Genomic DNA, 26,297 nt, shown 5'->3' on the forward strand with positions numbered 1-26,297 from the left:
AGTGAGTACGGTAGGGATTTGTTCTCAAGTGTGGGGATTTATTCCCGAGTGTAAGGCTTCTCCTCCGGTGAAGGAGTTCCTTAGTGGATTTGGCAATCCTTGAGTTGGTCTCAAGGTGTGGACGTAGACTTGGTGCCGAACCACATTAAAATACTGGTGTCAAACTTTCTCTCCCTATACTCTTTAATTTTTGTCTTATGCTTGTTTTACATTTCATATATTGTGGTTTAATTGCTTGCATCTTGCCAATACTTTTATTTTGTAGAGAAAGTAGTAAATATGCAAAAGAGTCCATTCACCCCCCTCTAACTCTATTGACTTCCAGGACGGGACATTTTTCACCGACAATGTTATTCCCTGTAGAAGGCATTTTGATGCCCTCATTGGATCTCAAGTAGGGCTTTTCAACATCCTCACTCATAATATTTAAATGAATCTTGGTCATAGCATTCTCAGGTATATGTTTAAATGCTTCAAATCCCCTTCCGGGTATTTGTGATCTGTTTCCAATGGCCTTGACTATGGCACAACGACCCACATGCATTTAGATTGTCCTGTGCTTTAGTCCGACAACAATCTATAAGAGGAGAGCTTCATTCTTTCCACCAAGACATGACCTTTTGCATGGACTAGATGGTATATTATCTAATGCATCACCACTAGCATCCTCTGGTGCCTCCTGTTTGACTACCTTGAGCGATCATTGTTATAATTTTATATGTTTTTTTTTATTACTTTTATGATGGATGCATGTTTATTTTAGATTTTTTATTATCTCTGGGCTATGTATAATTCGTTAACATTTTTGAATTATTTGAATATCTAGATTGTTGTTTTGGAGTGTTTTGATTTGGGATGAAAATGCCGAGGTACCTTGTAATTTAAGATTTGTGCATAAATTCATAATTTTGATTTTTTATGGGTGCATGTGTCGTAGAAATAGTTTTAGGATTGCAGCTTTTTATTGATTGATTGTTGATTGAGAGCAATATTGCATTTTTGATATAGACTTAGCATGTAAATTTGGGCATTCTTATGTAATTTCAATAGACATTTTCATTTTATATTATTTATTTGAGCAAGATTGCATATTGATCTGTTAAGTATAATCAAAAACATTTTGAGTTGGTTAATTTAAGTACCCTTAATTAATGAATCTAGAGCATATTGATCATGTATATCTTGTCAAAGTTGGTGATGTTGAGAATATTTGAATGAAGATTATTTCAAAATTTTGAGATGATTATCGTAGATAATGAATATTTTGATGTTTTGAAAGTTGAACTTTTTGGAAAATAAAATACTTTGGCTCAAACTTGATTTTCAAATTTGTGGTTAAAATTGCAAAACTCATACCCCCACCTTTTCTTTATGATATTGAAAAAGGAGGATGTATATTTCAAAGCATGTCACATGCTGAATTGAATCTATTTCTTGAAACATACACTTGAACATGTAAAAATTCATTATACTTGAAGCATTTTGGCATAATTTTAATAAGGACATGTTTGACCTTCATTGAAAATCATTTTAAAATTGAAAAGGGGAGCATTTTGAAAAATTGTTACAATTCATATCTTCAACCCTCGCTTTATTACGTCGAGAGGGAAGATGAAAAAAAATATAAACTTGTGTGAGTGTGCAAATTGAAATAAATACTAAACTATATTTCATTGAATATCTCTATCTACTTGATGAGTGTGCAAATTAAAAGATATGCTTAATGGTACTTAATTGAATATCTTTGTTCACTTTACTAGTTTATTCATATTTTTTGAAAATAGTTTGTCATCATAAAAAATGGGATATTGTTAGTCCCCAAGGTTTCATTAACTGTGAAAAAAAAATAAAAAATTGAAAGATATACTTAATGGTACTTTAGTGAATATCTCTCTATTCATGTTACTAGTTTATTCGTATTTTTTGAAAATAGTTTGTCATCATAAAAAAATGGGATATTGTTAGTCCTCAAGGTTTCATTAACTGTGTTTTGATGATAACGAACTATTTTGGTTTAATGACTTTGTATTTAAAGTTGTGATTATACATGTTAATTCATTTATATAAAGATTTCAGAGAATATTAGAAGATTTAATTTCTCATTGATCTATATTATTTTTTCCCTCAACTGACGCGTTCTTTATTGTGTAGCTATTATAATATTAAACACATGATACTAATGAACTAAAATTGAAGAAATTACAGACAAATGAGGCTATTCGAGGCTTGCACCTTAGGACGATCAATAAGTCTAGGCAGCAGTTGGAGGTAGTTGGTTGGCCTTAGTAGCTAGCCAACTAGACCAGACAAAATGGATAAAAATCCTTTAATCAGAACCGCATCCGACCCATTTGCTAAACAAGTCGAATATGATTTTTTATTTTTATATCCGTTCCCTTAGCGGGTTGAGTCGGGTTTATCTGGCGAATATCCGCCAACCCGCTTACATTAGCAACCTAGGAAAGCCCAACAGGCTAAGCCAAAGTCCAAAGACTCCAAACCCAGCCAGCCTAGTGAGCCCACAGCCCAAGTGCCCACGGCCGCACGGCCCACACGCCCCAATCGCCCCCTCCCACTCCAATCCCAGGCCAACCGGCCCAACCCTAAATCCCTAATCACCTAATGCCCGCAGCCCAATTCAATTCGAGCCCTAGCTGCCTGCTGCCCTGTTCGATTCTTAATTTGAGCGTGACGAACGTCTCTGCCCAGAGAGCCAACACGATAGGAGAGAGTGACTTAGTGAGAGACCCTTCATTCTGGCCTTCTTCGACCCTTCGAAGCCCTCTGGCCTTCGTGAGTTGGTCTTCCACACTGCGAACCAGCAGGAGCCCTTCGCGAGTTCATCGTGGACGTTTTCAAACCAGAAGGAGCTCCTCGCAAGCTCGTCTTTGAGCGTTTGTGAGTTCATTTGCGTCGAAGTTCGAATTTGTAAGTATGCTTCTTCTTCTTCTTCTTCTTCTACAAATCTGCTTTTTGCTTTCCATGTTCATCAGTTTTTTAGTATGTTTAGCAGCATTGTTTGGGATTTTCACTTTTTGTTTTAACCTTAATGATGGGGAGCTTGAGGAACTCTCTCACGTGGTTCTTGGATTCTTCTTGTTATTACCATTGTGGGGATTTTAGGATTCGTGTTTGGATAATTATGGTGTTTTCTCTTGTAAATGATTCTGTACTCACCTGAACACATCTTATCATTTTTTTCATCTTGCCAATAAATTGTGGAGAGCTAAAGTTCCTTCAAAGTAAAGGTGTTGTGTAGATCACCATTCTTAATAGGGTTAACACCAATGATTTGTTGTAGCCTTGCAGGTTGAGAGACCTTATTAGGCTTTATGTTCAGATGTTTGCGTCATGTGTAGCTATGGTAATAAGGACCGTGCTCATTTATTCTCAGTTCTGTGGCTTGGTGTCTTTGGAACAAGATTTTTGGCCTGTTGGGAAGTGTTATGGGTGCCCTTATTCTTTGGAGGATTTCTTGGTGGTTGAATTTAGAGATTTTGGAAGGCGTGGAATTCTACTTTCATTGTTATTTTGGTTATTTGGTGCCCAGATTTTTTGAGACCATGGGTCTTCTATGGACTTGATTTGGGACTGGATGCTCAATAAAGATGTTTTGGCATTACTGGTGTTGCTGGGACCGCTCAAACCTAGTTTGGGCGGTCTTCTTGTATTAGCATTTTCTATTTCTTTTCTTCTCTTAAAAAATTTCACTTTTTACAATATCATGTTTCGTTACATGTTTGTTAAAATGTCCAAGTGGTGATTAGTCTCTATTTTTTTGTCATCTAGCCTCCTGGTCAACTGGAAAACAAAGGCAATTTATTACTAATATTATTCTATATTCTAAATATAAATCCATTTTCTCTTTAAAAATTTAAGCTAGTAATGCTATTGGAATTGTTTTTTTGGCTTTCTCTGCTCTGTTAAATGGAGCCAAAGGTCTTATTTTGAAGAATCCTCAATTTGAAATGTCATCATTTAGGCATTTCCATGGGCATAAAGGCAATGTGCCTTTTGAGTGCAAAATTTTTAAGTGGAACTAAAGATCTTATTTTGAAGAATTCACCTGTTGGAACATCATGTTTTCTTGAATGAAGCTTGTTAAAATGCATAAGTGACAAATTATTCTTTAGAATTGGCATTGTTGTGCCTTTTGATTGCGAAATTTTTAGAAATTTCTTGGGACTAATTTATTATGTTTGAGTTTAAGTTTCTATTTTGAGTTGGATTGGGACTAATTTATTATGTTTTATTGTTTACAGTTTTACTTGCATGAGTCGGATATGGATTTGAATTTGTTTACGTGATAGTCCATAACAATTTATACGACTGGATTCACAGTTGGTCTACTTCACATTCAAAGTATTATCTTTATTATTAATTAAAGAAGATAATTTTTAATTATGTTTTTATCTCAATTATCTTTTCTAAATTACCCGCAACTTATAAGTTACAATGAAAATATTTTACAAATTATGGACATATAAATAATTTAATAAATTTTTATTTAAAATCATTTTTAATTTCTATTATCTTTTCAACTACTTGATTACGTCTTAAATATAAAAAGTAAAAAATAGGCACACATTTAAAGTTTAAATAAATATTTTAAACAATCATTATTTCCACATAATTTCACAGATTATGTATATTCTAATATAATCAATTTCAATTTTTTTTAAAGAAATTCAAGAAAAGTCATTTAAAAAAAAAATTAAATTTATAAAATGTAGTGTAACAAAATCTAATATGTATATAAATACCTATCAAAAATGTTGCAGAAGAAGCATGTGTGTGCCGCTAGTTCAAACTTTGATTTTGATTTAGGTTTTCTTGTAACCCAGGTCCCTGACGCAAAGCACCTACACAAAGCTAAGCAACGCTTCACAGTGACTGCCATGGCGGTGAAAGAAGACATTAGTAATCTGAATACCAACGATGGGAGGGTAGTTGCAGGGGAAGGATTAGAGATGAAGAGAAGGAAGGAAAAGAAGATGAAGAAGAAGAAGGAAAAGAGAAAGAGAGAGAAGTACACAAGTGATGAGGAAGGAGATGAACGGGAAGAAGGAGATGAAGAGAGAGAAGTTGAAGAGAAGAAAGGTGATGAGATTGAACACAATATTAATACGGTGGGAAGTGCATCCGGGATTATGAGTACGGAATTGTTCTCCTCATTGCCCATATCAGAGCTCACAATGAACGCCATCAAAGACCTAGGCTTCCACAACATGACTCAGGTACTTTTCGCTTTGATGCTTTCTCCCCCCTCTTGTACCTCTTTTTTTTTTTTTTTTTTTGGAATTTTTAGGTTTGGATAGGCTTTTGTTTGGTTTGTGAGAAAGCTGAGGAAAGAAAAGAAAAGGAGGAAAATTTCTCTTGCTTTTTCCATGCTCAAGCTTAAAAAGAAGAAAAAAGAAATCTCACATTACTTGGCTAAATTGTCGTTTCTTTAGTGCTGTTCAATTGAAGTTTATAATTTGTGAAGGACTAAGGAAATCAAAAACCTTAAGATTCGTTGTTTCAAGCGACTGTACTATTTTTTAATTTTTTTTGTTCCTATCTTTGGGTAAAACTTTACAATTGCAAGGGAAAGATATTTTTATTTTGGAGGTTGTCCATGAGTGGTTTCTGAGTATTCAACTATTCATTATATTTTAGAACCTGAACTATATTTGGGACTTCTCTTGAACACATGTTGTTGGAGTTTTAAGCATTGAAATGAATAGACTAATATGGTGATTGATTCAGCAAGTGCTATGCAATAAATGCGGTATACTTATTTCCTATTAAGGGCACCAAGGTTGTGCAAACCAAAAACCAGAATGCTAATTACAAAGGGATGCATCAATAATATGTTGATCTGGCTATTCCACGTATCCTTTAGAGTGTTAGGAGAGCTATAAGGATATAAGAAGCTCAACCATTCCTTTCTCTCCTTATTATCCAAAAAATCATTTAGAGGGGTTGGCGTTGTTGTTGTTGTTATTATTATTATTATTATTATTATTCCTGTCATTTCCATCCAGTCTCACAGCTCCCTGGAACTGAACCAGTTGCCGCCCAATGAATTTCCATTACACGGTACTACCAAAACAGGATGATCTGTCTCTACTCCACTCCTGCACAAAAGAACATCTATTTTTCAGCACAAAGCTCATCTTTGGTAAATTTTCCTGTGCGAGGATTCTGTCCCATATAGTTCCCCCAAATGGAAAAGACACTTTTGTGGGTGGTTTTTGCCCTTCAAATGGTCCTCCAGGGAAATGAACTATGAACTTCTTTTCATTCCATCCAAGTCGATGAAAAGCTTTCATTCAGCACTTCTCATAATCTTCCATTTCACTCCATCTCCTTCTCATCCATGATTTCTTAAAAGCACTAAAAGTAATTTTAGATGATTTGCAATGCTCAACACTGAGCTCTTATTATAGTAGGAGTGTCCAATAAAACCCTAAAAGCTCAAACAAGAGCTCACCAAGGCATTTATTGGCAGGGAAAATAGGTCTGGAAACTGCCTTTTCAAAGCAGAGTCCCCACTACAATTGTCTTGCCAAAAAAGAACAGACTAAAAGACGTACTCCCTGCCTTTTCTTATATTCTTTCCAAACCTATTCCACGTGTTTTCATACCCCCCTCAGTCAAGCTTGAACCCATCCATGTGGTTCCCTGCCCTCGTTGGTCAAGCCTGAACTCGTACTTGGCCCCTACCAGTTCTGCTCTCCATAGGTTTTCATTCTTCAAGATAAATCTTCAAAACCACTTTCAAACAAAATCCTATTAATACTAGAAAAGTTTTGGTTGCCGATGTATTGTGTAGGATGAGGAGAGGCTATCGATAGGGATTATATGCAGGATATTTGATGGAGGACTACTTTTGTTGCCCTTTAAATTGTTTAATTAAAGGCTTAAATTTTAGAAAGAAGATGTTTTATTTTAGTTTGTACCATAGTAGTTAAAAGCTAGGCGCGAGGTGCGGAGAGGCGAGGAGTGCAATGCCTCATCCTAGCGAGGTGAGAGGATCTGCAGGAGTCACAGGGAGGTGCTGTGAGGCGCACTGATGCGCCAGACGACGTGAGTCGCGCCTGAAACTTTTCGACACTGTTAAATGGAGAAATATCTTGAGCAGAATGAGCCCTAGCCTTATTCGATTCGAGCCAGCAGGAAACCCTTCTTTTTCGACCCTTTGAAGCCCTCCGACCCGTTGCGAGTTTGTCTTCGATCCTTTGAACCAGCAGGAGCTTCGTGAGTTCGTCTTCCACACTTCGAACCAGCAGGACTCCTTCGCGACTTCGTTAGGAGCTTCGTGAGTTCGTCGTCGACCCTTGGAACTAGTAGTCGCAAGTTCGTTTTCGATCCTTCGAGCCTGCAGGAGCCCTTCGCGAGTTTGTCCGGAGCTTTGTGAGTTCGTTATGGACATTTTGAACCAGTAGAAACTCTTTGCTCGTCTTCAAGCCTTTGTGAGTTCATCTGCTTCATCTGCTTCGAAGTTCGAGCTAGTAAGTCTTCTTCTTCTTCTTCTGCAGCTGTGCTTCTTCTACTTCTTCTTCTTCTTATTCTTCTGCAGTCTTCTTCTTCTTCTTCTTCTTCTTCATCTTCAATTTTTCTTTTGATTCTTAATTTTTAGTTCTTTTCTGCTGCCTGCTGCTTCTTCTTCTAATATTACATGTAATTAATTTTGTAGTTTCATTTAATGCAAGTTTATAACTAATATATAACATTTTTTTCCTGAATTTAGCTACTTTTTTTAATTATGCAGGATCTTTCATTTAATGCAGTATATTAATGAAACTATACATTTTTTTGAAATATATTATATGTTGTTTTTGCATTTAGGATACTAGGTCTTAAATTTTAAATGGATTTTGGATGTTGAATTATTGATGCCCCTGGCCGTCGTCCTCGCAATTTTATTAAATTTCCAATTTTGGTATTAAATGTTGTGGCATTTTAAATTCTAATTTTACTAGGTATTCATATGTTCATATATCAATTTCCCCAAATAGGCATTGTACACTATTTTAATAATTGGTGAGGCGTGTGCCTTCGCCTTGCGCCTCTAACTTCTACGGTTTGTACCCCACAGATTAAAAACTGGTTGTGTAGGATAAAAAATGTGAGGTTTATCAAATAAAGTGAAGATAAACCAGTAATAAATGAAGAAAACCGCTACTTTTGTTTTGTTTTTTGGACATTGTGGATCGACAGGAGTGCCAGGATTTTTAATTGCAAAACAATTCCTACCCATTTATTATGGGTTAGAGTCGTTTTCTGTGCTTCCTTTTGAGCATGCTATTCGGGATTCGGGTTCTTTAGGGGAGTTTTGTTGTCTGATCTTCAGAGGATTGGAGAGGGGATTTTTTGTAACTGGTTTTTGTTGCTTTTAGGAGGATGTCTTATCCTCCATTCTCTGTGATTCTCTCTCTTTTATTTTAATTAAATTCATTTTCTATTCAGAAAAAAATGAGAAAAATATAGATCCTTAGTGCAGGAAGTATTTTAAATTTTAATATCCCAATGCAATGGGCCAAAATGCTTCCAGGGCTGGCTAAAATAAACCAAAATTACTGTTTCAGAAACCCAGAATCGGATATTAGTCATTTTATCCAGAATAGCAACTTATGAGTGACAGCAAGATAGAAAATTTCTTCTCATAAACTGGCCACAAAAATTGTCTTTTTGAGTAAAGTCCCTAACTCGAACTCAAATCAGTATGAAAAGACAAATCAAAGCCAGGACTAAAACATGAACAAAATTGTACACCAATGGAATGGACACTCACGATGAAGGTGTAACTAGCATGAAAACAGCTGAAATATGTGTTTGTGTGCGTGAGCACACAGATATGCAGGTGTTTGTGTGTGAATTCTAAAAAAAATTAACTGATTCAAGAGTAGAACTCTATTTATTTTGGGGAATTTTGAATTACATAAGAGTTATTTAATAATTTTTTTAATTTTTATTTTAATTGTTTTTGGGGTTATTTTGTTATTTTTATTAGTTTTATCGTTCGAGTTTCTAAGTTGCCTTTAAATATAGGCATATCATGAAAGAATAAGTTTGATGATTAATTGGGTCTCACATTACTCTCTCTCCCTCACAGCTGTCTCTCCTTCTTGTCAGAATATTTCTCTACTTCTCACATATCTTTTTCTTACTTTTTTCTTCTTTCTCTGCTTTTTTGATTTTCTCCTTCTATTCTCTGTTCATTCTGTCTCCTCTCTCTGTTTTCTTCTAACCTCCCTATCTAGTCATCATTTCTCTTTCCGTGGGTTGCTGTCCTGCATTAATATATCTAGGAGTAGGGGTGGATTTTTTGTCTCTCATGTGATGTTTGCTGATGATGCTATTCTATTCTTGTGTCATAATAGGCCCTTTTTTGGTAAGTTTGTCACTATTTTATTGGTTTTGAGTTACTTTTAGGGCTTAAGAGTAATTTAGATAAGTGATCTTGGTGTTTTTGACTTATTTAGGAGTTTCATTAGGTGGGATCCTCATTCTGATTGATCTCTGGATCTAGTGCTTGCTGATGTGTCTAAATGTTCTAATGGGTGGAAGGCTCAGCTCTTTTCATTGAGAGGTTGCACTACTTTAATTAAGCTGTATCTTTCTTTGATTCCCTTGTATTTTTTAATTTTTATTTATTTATTGTGATTAAGGTTTTTTTTTTCTTTTAGGCTGGGAGGGGGATGGGTGGGTGAGTGGGGTTGCTAGAAGACTTGAGAGGATTAGGAGAGGTTTTGTTTGGTTTGAGGGTAAGAAGAGGGCTAATCTTGCGAATTAGGATGTCGTATATAGGTTTAAGGTAGGCGGACTTGGGTCTCATTAATTTGGTATCTAAAAACACTGGTTTTGTGGGTAAGTGGTTATGTAGTTTTCTTTTGGAAACTGATTTTCCTTGGCACGAGGTTGTTGAATGTAAATTTGATCTGCAAGAGATTGGGTGGGATGCTAATATTGTGACTAAAGTTTCACATGAAAGCCCATGGAAATTCATTTAGTAGGTAAATGATTTCTTCTTTTCTTGTACTAAGCGTAAAGTGGGAGATGGTTGCGGGGGGTCATTTTTGGAAGGGCCTTTGGCTTGAGGAAGTAAGTTTTTGGTTGCCTTCTCTTCTACTTTTTTATCTTTGATGTGTTAAGACACCTATTTCTTCTTTTCACGTTATTGATGGTACTATTGTTTCTTGAGATTTTCAGTTTCATAGGGATCTGAACAATAGAGACATGGAGGAGCGTTCTTCACTCTTCAGTTTGTTGGATTCTGATAAGACCCTAGGGTTTTATCATAGAGAAATTTGGGAAATTGAAAGAAAGGAAAATAGAAAGGGAAAATAGATTTGATCACTTTGAGGGGATCTGCCTCCAAATTAAGCAAAGGCTATGAATTATGTTATTACTTGCATGAAAAACCCCCTTATGGATGCATATATATAGGGTAGGGAACCCTACTCCTATTTGGAATGTAAAATATCCCAATCCAAGTGCTTAATGAACTCAATCCTATTTGATTTGGGAATCCTAACACATTTAATAAAAATCCCAACATTAAATAGAATCCCAATTGATTTGGAATTTTAACACATTAATTGGAAATCCCAATCAATTTGGGAATCATAACATTAAATAGAAAATCCCATTTGATTGGGGAATCCTAACATATTAATTAGAATTCTTAATTGATTTGGGAATCCTAACATTCCAGCCTCCTTCAAATCAGCCTTGTCCTCAAGGCTTTAGCAGCAATAAACTCCAAGAATCTTTCCTCGCCCCATTTGAATGTATCCTTTTTCAGTAGAGTGGTTGCTGGAGCGCTAATCTTTCCATAATCCTTGTCAAACTTGCAGTATTATCTAGTCTGTCATCACTTTTATTTTATAAGGGTCAACTGAAACAGCTTCTTGGGAAACAATATGCTAAAGTATTCTACATGCGGCTGAGCAAAGCTACATTTAAATTTCTTGATAAACAGATGATGCTCATGAAGAGTGGTGAGTATAGTTCACAAATGACATAAATGATCTTCAAGAAATGAGCTATATATCAGGATATCATAAAATAATATAAGAACAAACTTATTTAGGTATGGTTAGAAAATGTCATTCATGAGACTTTGGAAGGTCAGAGGCGCACTGGTTTCACCCAAAAGGCATAACCAAAAATTTGTAATGGCCATCGTGATTTCTAAATGCAGTCTTTTGAATGTCAGCCTTGTGTACCCGAATCTGGTGATAGCCTGATCCCAAGTTGAGTTAGCTGAACTGCTAGGCACCTCCCACATCATCTAACTATTCATCCACAATAGAGATAGGATATTTATCCGTCACTGTATTCTTGTGCAATGTTTGATAACCAACCTTCTTCTTCACCAATAAGATAGGAGAGGAATATGGATTGACTCTTGGTTAAATTATGTCAATATCTAGCATTTCTTTCACTATCTTTCCTATTCATACTTTCTAAAAATATGGATAGCAACAAGGACGACGGCAGTGGGGAAACTACCTAACAATAGAGGAATGTGGTTATCATGTGTTCTCTAAGGTGGCAATTCTCGTGGCTCCAAATTGGTTAGAAAATTTTGAAATAATAGATTTGAGCCCTTCATCTTGGTCAGATTAATGTTGTAACTCCTATGGTGTTCGAAGTTGTAGCAGGCAACCATTTCACTCCTTTTTAAGGAGCTTCTTTATGCTTTTGCTTGAAGCTGTAGTGACATTGCCACAACACTTCCTTTTCAAGGTTGGTCTCTTGCTGTTTACGACGAACCTCATAACCAGTTTAGAAAAACTCCAAGCTATATCACCTTAAGTCCTTAACTATTTGATACCCAAAATCACTTCATTGTTTTCTATTGGTAGCAAAAAAGAAATCAACATACAAACCATGATTTTGCATAGTAAGTTTGACCTTCAGATACTTGCTCTGACATGCCAAGGTCCTTTCGTCTACGATGTTCACATCAAACTTTTCACATTGCCCCACAAGATAGGCTAGCCGTTTAGAAATTTTAGTGTCCATGAAATTATGAGGGCTACTTGTATCAATTAAGATAGTAATATGCTAGTGTTTAAGGAAGCCACTGATTTTCATGGTTTGAGGATTAGCACACCCAGCTAAAGCATGAGCTAAAGAAGTGATAGATTCATCATTATCATAAGATTCCATACCTTCTTGATCTGAATAAGCGGAGTCATTCTCAACCTCTTCTGGCTCCTCCACTGGTTCAATCATCAAGAGTTGTCCCTTTTTGCAACGGTTTCCTCTACGCCACTTCTCATCACAATGTTAGCACAAACCCTTTGTTGTCCGCTCTTTAGGTTCCTCCCGAGTCAATCATTTGGTAGGAGGATTGCAAGGAGCAGGTGGTTTGATAGTGCTGTTGACATTTTGCTTGCTAATGGTCTTGCTGGAGTGATGTCGTTCTTCTCCCAACTTCTCTTCTTCTAATCGTGCAAAGGGAATTGTAGCAGTCATGGTTCGTGGCTGAAGCACTTCGACCTCATGTCGAATGTCAGGTGGGTGACCTTCAATAAAAGTATCCACAAGTTGATTTTCATCCCAATCTTTAGTCCTGTTCGATAGCCTCTCAAATCATGTTGTTTACTACAAGATAGTGATAGTTTGGCGTATTTTGACAAGCTTTCCATAAATATTCTCATATCAGCAGGCCCAAATTAGACAAGCAATCTAGAAACAAATTCTGTCCATGAAGGCATCCCATAATGAGCTTCAAACCAGTTATACCATTGAATGACATCGCCATCCCGGCTAATAGCAACAACCTTGCGAAAGTATTTTTCAGCCCTTGAAACCCAATCGGTAGTGTCATCACTGTCTGACTGATGGAATTCCACCTTCATAGGAGAAGGACCTTATCATGCTCTTCTTGGTAACCTCCTTCGCACATGCTCGGCTGCGAAGGAGGCAAAAGAATGCAAAGATTTTGTGATAGAGTGCAGTTTTTATTGTTCTATGGGTACTTTTGCTGGAGAGAAATTCCTTTGGTTTTTAGAGAATGTGATTCATCTCTTGATATGGTATAGAAAGATTTGTTTTTTTTTGTTTTTTTTTTTCATTTGGTTTTTCTCTATAGGATATATTGGCAGCATGGCTTCTTTTGGATACCCATCTTGATTGGTTGGGTCTATGGCTTAATTTTGTTTTTATTGCATGATATATATATATATATATCTTCCTTGCACATTCCTCTTTTTTAATAAATTTCTTTTTCTATATGAAAAGGATGGAAAGGTCTGAAAAGGGGGTTCTTGATTCATATGTGATAGGTTTATTTTTTAGTTTTTGATCTTTCCAGGACTACAGGTCCTCCCTTGATTGTAATTCTTACTTTTCTTTCTCAATTAACTTATTTTGCTATAAAAATATCCTTTGCCTTCAAAAAAAGGTGCACAAATAAATTGAAACTTGCAAGATTTTAGTTTCAAGATTTTCAATGATCTTTTTGATTGCACAGAGATTGTGTGAAACGAAAGTAGAGTGGGAAGCTGATGATAGCCTCTCCAGCCACAACTGACAGATGTTAATATTTCTTGTTTCTGTTATCGATCAAATAAAGCACAGCAAATAATCAGTAAAACTCACGTATCATAGGAGGTACAACAACTAGCTCGGAAAAAGCAGCTGACACAAATTAATTATTCTCTGAATAAATTTACAGGAAGAAAGAAAATCAAGTATCAGAAATGGAAGACCAAAACGATTTAGTTTAGCTCTCTCTCTCTCTCTCTCATATAAAATTTCAGTTATGCTTACCATGTAACATTTTTTTAATTATATTTGCTGTTCTTATATACTTTATTTTGGTAAGAAGTAATTTTTTTATTTTATTTTAAACTTGTATGAAGTCGGGATTCCAGTTCAAATTCTTCATTTTAAGTTTTCCATGTTGATTTGCTTAGTTACTTTCTAGTGTCAGCTGCCTTCATGAGGAAAACTTAGATTTGTGACAGTTTACTCATTACAACTGTAGATTCAAGCTAGGGCTATCCCACCACTTTTGGAAGGCAAAGATGTTCTTGGAGCTGCAAGGACTGGTTCTGGAAAGACCCTTGCCTTTCTGGTTCCAGCTGTGGAATTGTTATATCATACCAGTTTTACTCCTCGCAATGGGACAGGTGTTGTTGTGATTTGCCCAACGAGGGAACTTGCCATACAGGTAATGATATGTGTAATACTTTTTTATTGCTGCAATTAAATTTTTGTTCACTGCTTGATTACACCTATATTATGTATCCATCACTATTATTTGTATTTCATGAATATTAAGACAGTATTTAAATAATTCTATTGAAATAGGGGATTCTGAAAATGATGGATTTTTACAAAAATGCTTGAGCTGAAAAGTGATGTACATTGTCGTCTACCTTCCTTTCTCCTTAGTCGTCATCTCAAAAGATAAATACATGTAACTGCATGAAAATTACCTTCTATCTGATCCCGAGTTTGTGGAGAAGAGGTTGGATATTGTAATCCAAAGCTGTGATTGAAATTTTTAATATTTTAATTTATTAATTTCTAGAAGCCAAAAACGTCAGATAAGCAGGATCTTTGTTTATTTTCTTTTAATATGTCTGGTTAATAAAATATGAAGTGATGAGATTAACCCAAGCTAGAAGTATGCAATTGTCCAATGTTTTGACCATTTTCTTCTAAAGAATGAAAAATTGTCGTGCAAATGAATCGGAAGCATTAAGCAAAATGAAAGCAAATGAGAGTCATGCGGTAAACTGTAAAGCAGTGCGACTCTCTATCCATACCCTCTGTAGGCAATGTCTGTTTAGTATGTTAAACTTAGGTCCAAGAGGAAGCCCCTAAATGAGGTATCGAGAGTTTTCCAACCTAGCAACTTAACATCTCAGCTAAGAATTCCCTTTCTGCTCCTGTTCTTGTGGGAGCCAACTCACTCTTCACCAAATTCACCTTCAATTCAAAGACTGCTTTTCAAGACAAGGTAGAATGGATCTTAGGTAGAATGGTTCTTAAATTCACAAAGTACAAGCTCCTTGATGATCCCCACAAAATATGACAATGTGATTATGAAACCTGAAATCAGACCTTGACTCTCTGCCCTAACCATCATTCTGCAAAAGTACTTCCATCCCTGAGGTGAAAAAGGAAAGGGGAAATGGAGATCTTTCCCTGCAGTTTGTGTACCCTACGCAGTCAGCTTTGTGATGAGATTGTTTGCAGTGGTAGTTAGCGCCAATATATGGAAGAATTTAGTATTTCTGTGAGAGGCCCCTGGCTGTTATCTCCAATAGATTTCTTCCTTCCCAATAACCTTAGCAACTTCCTCTTAGCCAAGAATTTGCTCGCTTCCCTTGGAAGAAATATCCGTCTTGGTTTCTTTACCATCTAGTTTGTTAATAACCTGCAAAGAGGTAATATGAAGAATAATTATATTTTCAATATGAAAAATTACTAATAATACTTAATTAGATTCATGTCATAAAGTTTTCAACAGTCTTAAATTTTATAAAGTAAAATAATTCAGCACTTGAATAACCCAATTAACTGAAATAATTGAGTTAATATGGTGTCTACATATTAAGAATTCAATTATATTATTATAACACAGTAATAGTTTTGCTTTCATTTTATTATTAATTTATTATTTTAAATATAATAATAGACTGTATTAATACTATGGTGTAGTAGCATTGTTGTCCAACTTGTCAAAATAACAAGGGCAATTTGGTCCAAAAAGTACAATTCGCATGGAAATGTGATTCCCATGAAACTTACCCATGGGGGATAATGGAAATGGGGTGCCCATGTTTTGTGGGGATCTTTCATTCCCGAGAATGTTAAGATGCCTGCCATGTAGGATTCCCATGCCCAAACATGGGATGCCGCGAACCAAATGCCCCCACTACGGGCTGTTTGGTATCATTTCTGTTTTAATTACTGTACAGTGAAAAAACAGATTATGATAGCGCGCTTGTTCTCCTGTTTTAACTATTTTTGCAAAAATTAAAAATCAAAATTTATAATTTTGGGTTGTTTTGACGATCTATTGCGCTACTTTAATATCCAGAATTTATTTTTGTGAATTACGCCATAATGCATAATTTTTTTAATCAAAATTAAAATAAATTGATCATGTGCATTGAAACTATAATGAAAGTACATATAAAAAGTTGAAAAGAACAGTAAGTCATTGGAAAAAGTATTTTTAGCATTTTTTAATTGTCATATGCAATAATATTATTCTTGTAGCACTAAGAAGTGAGTTTTGAAATATAATAATTAAGTAAAATAATTATGATAGTTTTTTTATTTATTATAATAATTAAATTTGCATCCTTTTACATTTGTCTTATTTTTATCATATTTTTTTAATTGTTATTTGATTGAAGGACAAAAATGAGTGTTTGTTTAATCAGTTTGTTTGTTAAGATTGGAACATTAACCAAACAGGTTCTTAGTTTTTGGTTTCTGTTCAGTTTTTGTTTCCAGTATTCCTTTTCATAAATTTTAGTAGTGATACGATGGCCCCTTAGTTTTAAATTCATTTAAATTCAGCACTTGTACAGGTTGGCAACGTTTGTCTTTATAAGTGTAAATGCAATTTTATTTTGTTTTTTATGTAATTTGTAGAATTTTTAGACTAATTTCTCTGTTGGAATCATAAGATTCATGCAGTGGCGAAGGAACTACTCAAGTATCACTCACAAACCCTTGGCTTGGTTATTGGTGGTTCAGCACGAAGGGGAGAAGCAGAACGCCTTGTGAAAGGAGTGAATTTGTTAGTAGCAACTCCTGGCAGACTTCTTGACCATCTTAGAAACACCAAGGGTTTCCTATATAAAAATTTGAAGGTAATGACAATTTTCATAAAAATTTGTTTTATAAATTGGAAGGCTTATTAGCATCACGTTTATGTTATAGTTTGTTACTCATTGTGCAAATTGATTTTGTAGGTGGGAATTTTTTACCTATTGTTTTTTAAACCCAGATTGGACATCTAAATTATTCTATCTGGGATTGGAACATTGCTTTGTCATATTCCTGTCCAACAAGCGGTTGCATGTCTGTTTTGTCATGCCTTTCCAACACGTTTTGCTATATGGAACTTATATTCTTCATGGGTTTATCTTCGGTTTTTTATTTTTTTATGTTGCATTGCAGCTTATCACAATAAAATCTAATTGATTGCTTCTACTGTTCCTTGTTGATTATCGCCATTATCAATCAAGCATTGATTGCTTTTCTCATAGAAATGAATTTACTCTATGCGTCAATAGCTTGCTTGAGTGAGCCACGACATCAAACTCTCTTAAGAACTTTTGTTTTGTGGAGCATATTTTTTATTTTTATAGGAAACATACACCTCCATTTCTAAAAGTATGGATAGTGGACACAAAATCTCTGCTGGTGTATTCATCAAAATCTATTTTGTGCTTTACCTTGCACTGTTTCACTATGAAAGATTTGAAACAGGAGGATTTACCTTGAAGCTTTGACGTGTCTTGAATCTTTCCTTGGTTCTTTAACCACTTGCAGCTTGGACCTTCAGTTATATAATTTCAATTCAAACACCATCTATCTTAAGGGAGTGGTTAAAGCTGTTTCATGGAGTTTTGGATACTATTCTTATCTGAAACTGAGCAAGTTGTTAAACCCCATGTCGTTGAATGTCTGTACTTGTTTGCTCATAATATCTTGTGATTGCAGTGTCTTATTATTGATGAAGCTGACAGGATACTGGAGGCAAATTTTGAGGAAGAAATGAGGCAAATCGTTGGGTTGTTGCCAAAGGTAAATCATCTTTTGGTCATTAATTGAATGTGATGTAGATGGCATATTGACATTATAATTAGGAGTACTTACTACAACAATAACAACACATTAAATCTGGTGGGTCAGGTGTTATCTCTCGCTGCTCGATGTGGGCTATACCGTCATAAAATTGGAGTTCTGTCATTACCTTTTCTTACTAACTTTTGTCCAAGTTATCCTAGATCTACTCCTCTCCTTCCTACAACCTGCGACATCAACTAGATCACTTTCTCACTAGAATGTTAGTGTGTGTTGCAAGTACCCAAACTGCCTTACCGGCACTTTCCTTTCAGTGCTACTCTTAGCTCATTTTGGATGCATTCATTGTGTTGGTCACAGCCCAGGCATGTCTAGTGAATTTTTTATCTTCAAAATTAGGGTCAAAGCACAGTATTTCATAACACTGTTACATGAAAGGTTGTTATTATAAATAAAAAGACGTGTAGTAGAGGTTTTATTCAAAATATGTTACAAAGATGGTCTAAGATGGCTATTTAAGCAATATCAGAGGGTGGACTGTATTGATGGTATAGATCCTTTTCAGTGATGGTGTGTGAGTATATGTGTGCCTAAAAAATAGGTTTATCAACTGAAAGTGTCCTTTCTCTTATTGTGTTATTTTATTTTTTTTAAAAATTTATATTGGTTTATCCACTGTTGAATTCCTTGCCTTGCAAAATAGTTTTCCAATCGTTCTCATTGAGTGGACAGCCTTTCAATTGTTGTAGTTGCAGCAATTGGAGATTGTCATCTGATGACATTTTTTCAAGGACTTGCGTGTCTGCAGATGTTTCTCTAGGCGTCAATTCATCTATTGTGTAATGTTGGCCGCAGATGTTTGTGTGGGTGTTAATTAATCTAAATGCTAATGTTTTTTGTTTAAAGTTTTAACATAATATAATAAGTTGTAGTGCTCAGTGACGCTGTGACTTTGACTTTGTAGTGAGAGTGTTGAACTTATTCATGCAATTTTTGCTGATTGGGGTGACATCTAATCAATGACACTTATATTCGTTGATTCATCACATAATTATTTATAAAAAAAGCTCTGTTACTGTAGGGTTTTCCACTTTAAATAACACATTATATGTCATTGGGTTGATGACTAAGACCTGTGCTCACAACATTGCCCCAACTTCAAGTTTGTTCTTGCATCTAGCTTGTGATTCAGCTTTGTGGTTTTGATTTTTTTGTGAAACATCAGTCTTGTGACCCTTGTCTATCAGAACATTGTCCTGACTTCAAGTTGGTTCCTGCATCTAGCTTGTGATCCAGTTTTATGATTTTGACTTTTGATTTCTTTGTGAAGCATCAGTATTGCCTATAATGTATTGCTTAAACCCTCACAATATGCTTTGGTTAAATTAAGCATTCTTCCTGTTAAATCTTGCAATAGTAAGTGTGCATTTTGGTCATCTTGAAAGGTTTTGAGCTGATTGAGATTTATCTGATTAACAGGGGAGGCAGACTACTCTTTTTTCTGCTACGCAGACTAAAGAGGTCAGTGTATTTTAGCAACCTATACTTTCTCTGAATTTAAACTTATTTAATGCTTTATTTTGTTTTGTGGCTATTCTATTGTGCTTTGTCTTGAGCAAATCCTTTTATCTATGCAATAGAGTTTGAACAAACATATTTTTTTTTTCTTTTTCTTTGATTGCAATATCATTTTTTTCCTCTATAAATCTAAATTGAAGCAATACATATTCAGGTTACGGATCTTGCTCGGTTATCATTTCAGACAGCTCCTGTCTATATAGATGTGGACGATGGCAGGAAGAAGGTGGTTAAATTGTCATACTATTATTTAATTTTTGCCAGTTCTTTAATCCAAATCCCTGACACAAAGATGGCATTGTAGGTTACTAATGAAGGTCTGCGACAAGGCTATTGTGTTGTGCCAAGTGCAAAAAGATTTCTTCTTCTGTATTCCTTCTTGAAGAAAAACTTTTTGAAGAAAGTGATGGTTTTCTTCTCTTCATGCAACTCGGTTAAATTCCATGCTGAACTTCTCAGATACATTCAGGTGGATTGCTTTGATATCCATGGAAAGCAAAAGCAGGAGAAACGCACTTCCACATTTTTTGAATTCTGTAGAGCTGAGAAAGGCATCTTGCTATGCACTGATGTTGCTGGTCGTGGACTGGATATTCCCGATGTGGTATGTACATGTACATATATATATATATAATAGCAAAAGAAATTTAAATTAAGAGGGAGATAAAGAAATGAGTATAAATTAAATGACAAGAAGAGGTCCTCAAAGGCTAAAAAATAACCAAAGTTAACCAACAAATTTAGCTAGCTGATTAAAGAAACCCTTTTTTAGACCCTACCCATAGAGCTTATGGATCACTTTAAATTATCCATCCCTCTACCATTCTTCTTACTCTTCCATTTCTCATTCGCCTGACCTCCAAAAGCTATCAATCCTAAGCTTGCTTTATCCAAAGAGATTTAGAGCTTCATTATCCTTATTACTATACTCTTCTTGGGGAATGGGTTATTGATAAAATATTGCCTCCTAGGGCTCCTATGGTAACAGTATCTTGCTGCGTCCTGATGTTACCATTGGCTGCATCTAGATTCATACCTATATCATTAAAACTGGGAAACTCTCCCATCTCTACTGCAGGAGACTCAAGTGCATGAGAAGCGCCATCTAGAGAAGAACCCATATTATGGCCATAGACTGCATGAATTTCATCCAACGATAAACCATCAGTGTACCCAAAAGCACTATCAAGCACACAGTACTCCTTTGACTCATCTCCTCATTTTCTATTATCAAAATCTATTATTGGTGCCAGAAGAACCCTTTTGAAAACCCTTAGTAACTGTATGTTGATCTTTGTCATTGCCTCCCTGATCCTTCCTAGTAGCACTTAGATCTTAGATTACTTATCTATCATTGTGAACTAACCCCTTCACCAGAGGAGAGCCCCTCAAAGAAGGTGGCCCCTCTCCAACAAAGACGACTGCTGCTGAAAATGCTCTTCTCTGCTTGATTCTTGCTGCTGTTGTTGTTTGGGTTCCCTATTGTTATCATTGTGAATGTTAGCAACAGGGTTCCCGAAGAACCCTTTTGAAGATCCCTAGTAAACGTATGTTCTTCTTCTTCAGCATGGGCTGCCTGTCCCTGGTCCTTCCTAGCAGTGCTAGGATTTTAGATTGCTCGTGTCCTTGTGTACTAGCACTGTCACTGTAAGAAAGCCCTTCAAACAAGGTAACCCCCACTCCAATGAAGGCACCTGCTTTGGAGCCTTCTGCTGAAAAAGCTTTTCCCTGCTTGATTCTTGTTGCTTGAGTGCCCTATCACTATCATCGTGAGCATTAGCAGTGCATGTGTTGTATTTTTTGGGGGTGGCCCACCTTTAAACAGTGATCTTGGTCCCCCTTAATGTCCTCTGTTCATGCTCCTATACAGCATAATCATGGGCTGAATAGGGAATTCCTTGGGCTTTAACATTAAACTGTATTTGTTTGGGCTTCCTGACTTCTTAAAAAAAGTGCTGGATCCATGTTGTCTAAGATTTGTTAAAAGCCACCGCTTGTTTACTCCCTACCTTGCACTGCTGCAATTGCCATCATTTGCCGCGTTCCTTTGAGGTTTGCGCCATCCTGCAAGCTGTAGCTTCCCCCTCCTCTTTGGTGCAATGTCACCATCCTCATGCTCAGATTCGAACTGTGAATCCAAATTCCAATTTTGGGAATCAAGAATTGAATTGAATCATAAGATTCTGTACAAATTTCCAAAATCAAATCCGAAAGTCATGCATATATTGATAAACAAACAAGAAGCAAAATAGAAAACATATATATATTTTGGCAATAGTTAAAAAAAGCTATATTTTATGTGTACGCTTTCCCTAAACAATAAAAAGTAAGGGAATGGGTAAAAAAAAATTAATAAAAAAAATAAATTTTATGTTGTTCAAAGGAAGGAATCAAGAAAAAATAATAGAAAAACTCAACTTATGGTGTTTATCAATGATTAGAAAATCATGTTTCCTGCATATTCTTTCTAGAATTAAAAGAAAAAAAAATTAACTAAAAGATTGGTAATAATTGAACTAACTACTAAAAAGCCAACTTTTGAATCTTAACATAATGAACCTGAGTATCAGTTATCCAATGAGTGTTCTTCCCCTTCTCAAAGGCAGAACGCTATGAAGAATGGGGTTTTGTGAAGGCAGTATAATTAAAGTTCAATTTCCTCCTCTTTTGCACAGAATTGACACTGAGAAGAAATGGAAGGTAATTGTGTAAAAGTGAAAGCTAAAAAAAGAAAAAAAAGAAAGGAAATGTTGTTTAGAGTTTTTAAACCAGTCAAGTCTATCAGGATATGATAGGTTTAGAATCGTGTGAATCAATGGATTCAAGTCAATTTGTTAGACTAACGGGGTGAAATGATAGATTTAGCAATGATTCAGTTGTTTTTTGATTCACTGGTGTGATTCAAGCCAATTTGGTGTAGAATTGATATGAATTGTATGAATCAACGCGCAAATTGTAAGATTCTAACAACTTATGCTCAAGCTGACACATTGCCTTACAACTACATTTTAATACTACATTGCCAGCTGCACTTCAAAGCTTCCTATTAATTTCTCCGTTGCAACCACAATTTCTGTTGTATATGTCCTTCCACTCTGAAACTTGGGTTTCTTAAGCTCCAAACTCGCAATTGACTGATGTAAATGTGAAATTGGCCACATTGAACCTATATGTGCTCAATTGTGAATTAATTGTTAAATATCTTATGCTTGCACCCTTGAAGGTGGTCAAAATGCCAATCCACACCAAGGATTGGTAATGGAGATACGTGGCGTGATCTCTGTACCAATCCCGGTCATGGAATTTCCTAGAGTCTTGGCTTGATGGGCTCAGATCAAGGTCTATTAAGGGGAGTCTTGAACCCTTAGCCTTTTCCTTGGTTGCTCAAGCATCTGAATGTGTTGTTTATGATGTGTTCTTTTTTCTTCTCTTTCCTGAACTATTGTTGACTACTCTATTAGGTCAACAGTTTATTTCTCTTGTTGGAGAATGATAACCAACATGCCTTTGGCTGTCCCTTATAGATATTCTAATCATTTTTCAATGGGGTCTTTTACACTGGATCTATCTCCCTGTGTATGTGTAAGAGAGTCTATCTCGGAGAATCCCATCAGTCATCGGAAGCCCTTCAGCTGCCACCATTCATGCTTTAGTTTCTTGAAGACCACCTGGTCTTCCTCCCTGGCTGTCTCTTGAACATCCAATGCTTGGCTACAATGCACTCTCTCCTTCCCTTTCAAGAATCCTCTCTAAAACTTTAGAATCACGTAACATTCAAACCCTTGGGAACAAAAATCAAATTACCTTTCCCCCTGCATACGAATGCATATAGGCAACTTATTTTTAGTAGATCTGATCTGCACCCAATAACTGAATGTCTCAAATTTCCTTCACACCGCCCTAAACTTTCAAAAGCCGAGGATGGATTCGTCATTCCACCAAGAAGTAACAAAGAAACCTTAACCCATTGACTCCATGTTGGTTTTTTCACCAGGAGACAAATGAAACTGCCTGCCAGCACTATATCTAATCACAAATCAAGGGTATTGCCTTTGATCTGGATTGTTTCCAATGATTTCCCTCCATTATACCAGTTGATGATCACAGCCATTGGAAGACCAAAGAGACATGACAAAGATATTGGGAAAGAAGAGGGAAAGAGGGAGATGAAAGAGTGAACTATCGAGAGTCCTAGAACAACAAAAATCAAATAATAAGAAAGCAAGCAGCTTATCAGCCTTTGTCCATGACTAATCTTTTGTGTCAAACATAGATTATAGTGGGAGTAGTGTGAATTTCATTTTTACAAATTTTTTTTCTTTGTTTTCTTTAACTACTGTCATTGTGATATAAATCTCTTCATCTATATTATTATTATTATTATTATTATTTTGATTGAGCTTCACCCATATATAATTGGAAGGTATACTACTGACGTGGTATATTTTTATTCCTTATTTAAATGTTTTGCTATGGTTCGGGGTTTATGAGACCCCAAGGTTAATAAATCCTAATGGTAATTTTCTTTAGTCACTTGCTGCTAGCGGCATTTCAACATTATCGCTATTCAAAATCTTGATCAATGTAATGAATTATGAAAATAATAGATAAGTGAAAAATGATCAAAATTATTTAATGCATTGTTTTTCAAATTGCAGCCTAGGTACCAAAGGCTGTGCAAAATATGATGTCATTTCTTTTGATAAAAAATTGGTACAAAATTTATTTATATCAATTGTCAATAATATCCATGCTGATTTAGTATATGTTCTCCCCTTAACTTGTAGGACTGGATAGTTCAGTATGATCCTCCAGATGAATGTAAGGTACCCTGTTTTTCTCTTCATTAAATTGTCTAGTTTTATTGTTTTCCTCTTCTTTTTGAGGATATTGTAAAGTCATGTGATACGGTGGAAAATGATTCATATAGTTGAGCCCACCTAGTGGGACTCGAGGTGTGATTATTTATTTGTTTTATTTTTGTTCTATTGCCATCATAAGGAACATGTTTTCCTTTATTTTGCTCTTTCAGGCCTACATTCACAGGGTTGGTCGAACAGCTCGTGGGGAAGGTGCAAAAGGAAATGCCCTGCTTTTTTTGATTCCAGAAGAGTTGCTATTTCTTCGCCATCTAAAGGTCTGTTTATTTCAATGATAATAGAATGAGATGAAAACTTGGAAGCTTCTCTTTGTGCACTGCCTATTTTGGTGAACTATTTTCGTGAAGAGGCATCGTCTCTGCAAGGGTGAAGCTACATTCACTTGAACAGTGGAATTGCCACCTCCCTATTTTATTACTTTACAGAAAATAAAATATTAAATTGATAAAAATATCAAAGTTACAATTCCTTATCTTATTATGTTTTCACGTTCATGATTCATCCCCATAAAACCATTCGTCTAGGGTGGAACGGTGGTTCACCAATCACCATCTTTGTATAGTCACTTTACTGACTCCATTGTCAATTAAAAAAAATTTACAAGAATAATTGTTTTGCTCCCATTTTACTAGAAGACCTAGCTTTCCCCCTGCCCTAGTGAGTATGGCACTGAACAGTTAAAACTTGCTTCATTGCATGGTGCATCAAATTATGTGAGTTTTTTTCTTTCCCATATGTGAAGAGCGTCCTTACAATTCCATGAATTAACTCAGTGGGGTTGAAACCGGGGTCAATAAAAAAAATTCCATCTTTCACGTGATATGTATGAGATTTAACACAATACATGGGTTATATTGTCAGGCTGCCAATGTACCTGTTAAAGAGTATGAATTTGATGAAAAGAAGTTGATAAATGTCCATTCTCACCTGGTACCTTTCTGCTTTTCCCTATTTGATTTGATTTATTTTATTTCATTTTGCATTAGTAATAACTGGAGATTTAATATATAAACTGTTATGGTTAACACAGGAGAAATTGGTGGCCAACAACTACTATTTGCAGATGTCAGCTAAAGAGGCCTACCGGGCATACATATTAGCATATAATTCACATTCCATGAAGGACGTATATAATGTTCACCGTCTTGATCTAAAGGTTCTGACCTTCCTAATGACATCATTTGATCTTAAATTGCTGTTTTTTTAATATAAATATATTTGTTCATTGTGCTACTAGTAGGGCCAGCCTGAATCAGGATTAAATGGGGCTTGGAATAGTTGTCATTATATTTCTGGCAATATAATGGAAAATGTCTGGAGCCATTAGTCGTAATCAAATTTAGCAACATTTTTGGGAACTGCTAACAAGAATTTAAGGGGTGAACTTCAGTGTGGATGACCGAATGTATATTGGAAAAATAGAAGCCTGTGCTACCATTTTTTAATTATTTGATCAATTTAATAATTTGCTTTAAAAAAAAAGGTGGTTTGTGTTGCTTTATAAAGCTGTAATTAGTACAACAATAGCTTGTTCCACATGCTATGAGAACTTATACCAGTCTTAAGGGATTTTCTGATGACATTGTGATGGTTCCATCATGCTATAACGCTGGAATAAATTTCAACTGGTGTTTGATATTGGCAGGCTGTGGCTGCTTCATTCTGCTTTTCTTCACCTCCGAAGGTTAATCTGAACATAGACAGCAGTGCATCCAAGTTTAGAAAGAAAATGCGAAAAGTTGAAGGAACCCGCAATGGATTCAGTGCAAATAATCCTTATGGGAGGCAAAGAAGTGAAGATCATAAACGCCAATTTGCAAGGCATTAGCAAATATTAATTAACATTAGCAGAAATTAATTTGTTATTGCACAAATTTTGGGTCGAGGTTTTCTGGTCTTTGTGATTCCCTTCTATTTTGTGATAGCAAGTACTGCACAAGATTTTTGTATATTTACTTTTATGATGGATGTATGTTTATTTTAGATTTTTTATTATCTCTGGGCTATGTATAATTCGTTAACATTTGTGAATTAATTGAATATCTAGATTGTTGTTTT

General features: G+C 35.6%; 1 protein-coding gene across 1 annotated transcript; it reads left to right on the top strand.

The window, feature by feature from the left end:
• The first annotated feature begins 2,507 nt into the window (after window positions 1-2,507).
• LOC131150574 (DEAD-box ATP-dependent RNA helicase 51) lies at window positions 2,508-26,297 on the top strand. Its single transcript, XM_058101387.1, has 13 exons — window positions 2,508-2,928; window positions 4,845-5,237; window positions 13,991-14,176; window positions 16,656-16,841; window positions 17,698-17,781; window positions 19,261-19,302; window positions 19,514-19,585; window positions 19,664-19,963; window positions 24,147-24,185; window positions 24,392-24,496; window positions 25,101-25,169; window positions 25,270-25,395; window positions 25,885-26,297. Exons 2-13 carry the CDS (start codon window positions 4,899-4,901, stop codon window positions 26,065-26,067), a joined length of 1,731 nt encoding a protein of 576 aa, XP_057957370.1. The 5' UTR covers window positions 2,508-2,928; window positions 4,845-4,898; the 3' UTR covers window positions 26,068-26,297.

The sequence above is a fragment of the Malania oleifera genome, chromosome 3 (assembly GCF_029873635.1).
Source record: "Malania oleifera isolate guangnan ecotype guangnan chromosome 3, ASM2987363v1, whole genome shotgun sequence".
Classification (NCBI taxonomy): Eukaryota; Viridiplantae; Streptophyta; class Magnoliopsida; order Santalales; family Ximeniaceae; genus Malania; species Malania oleifera.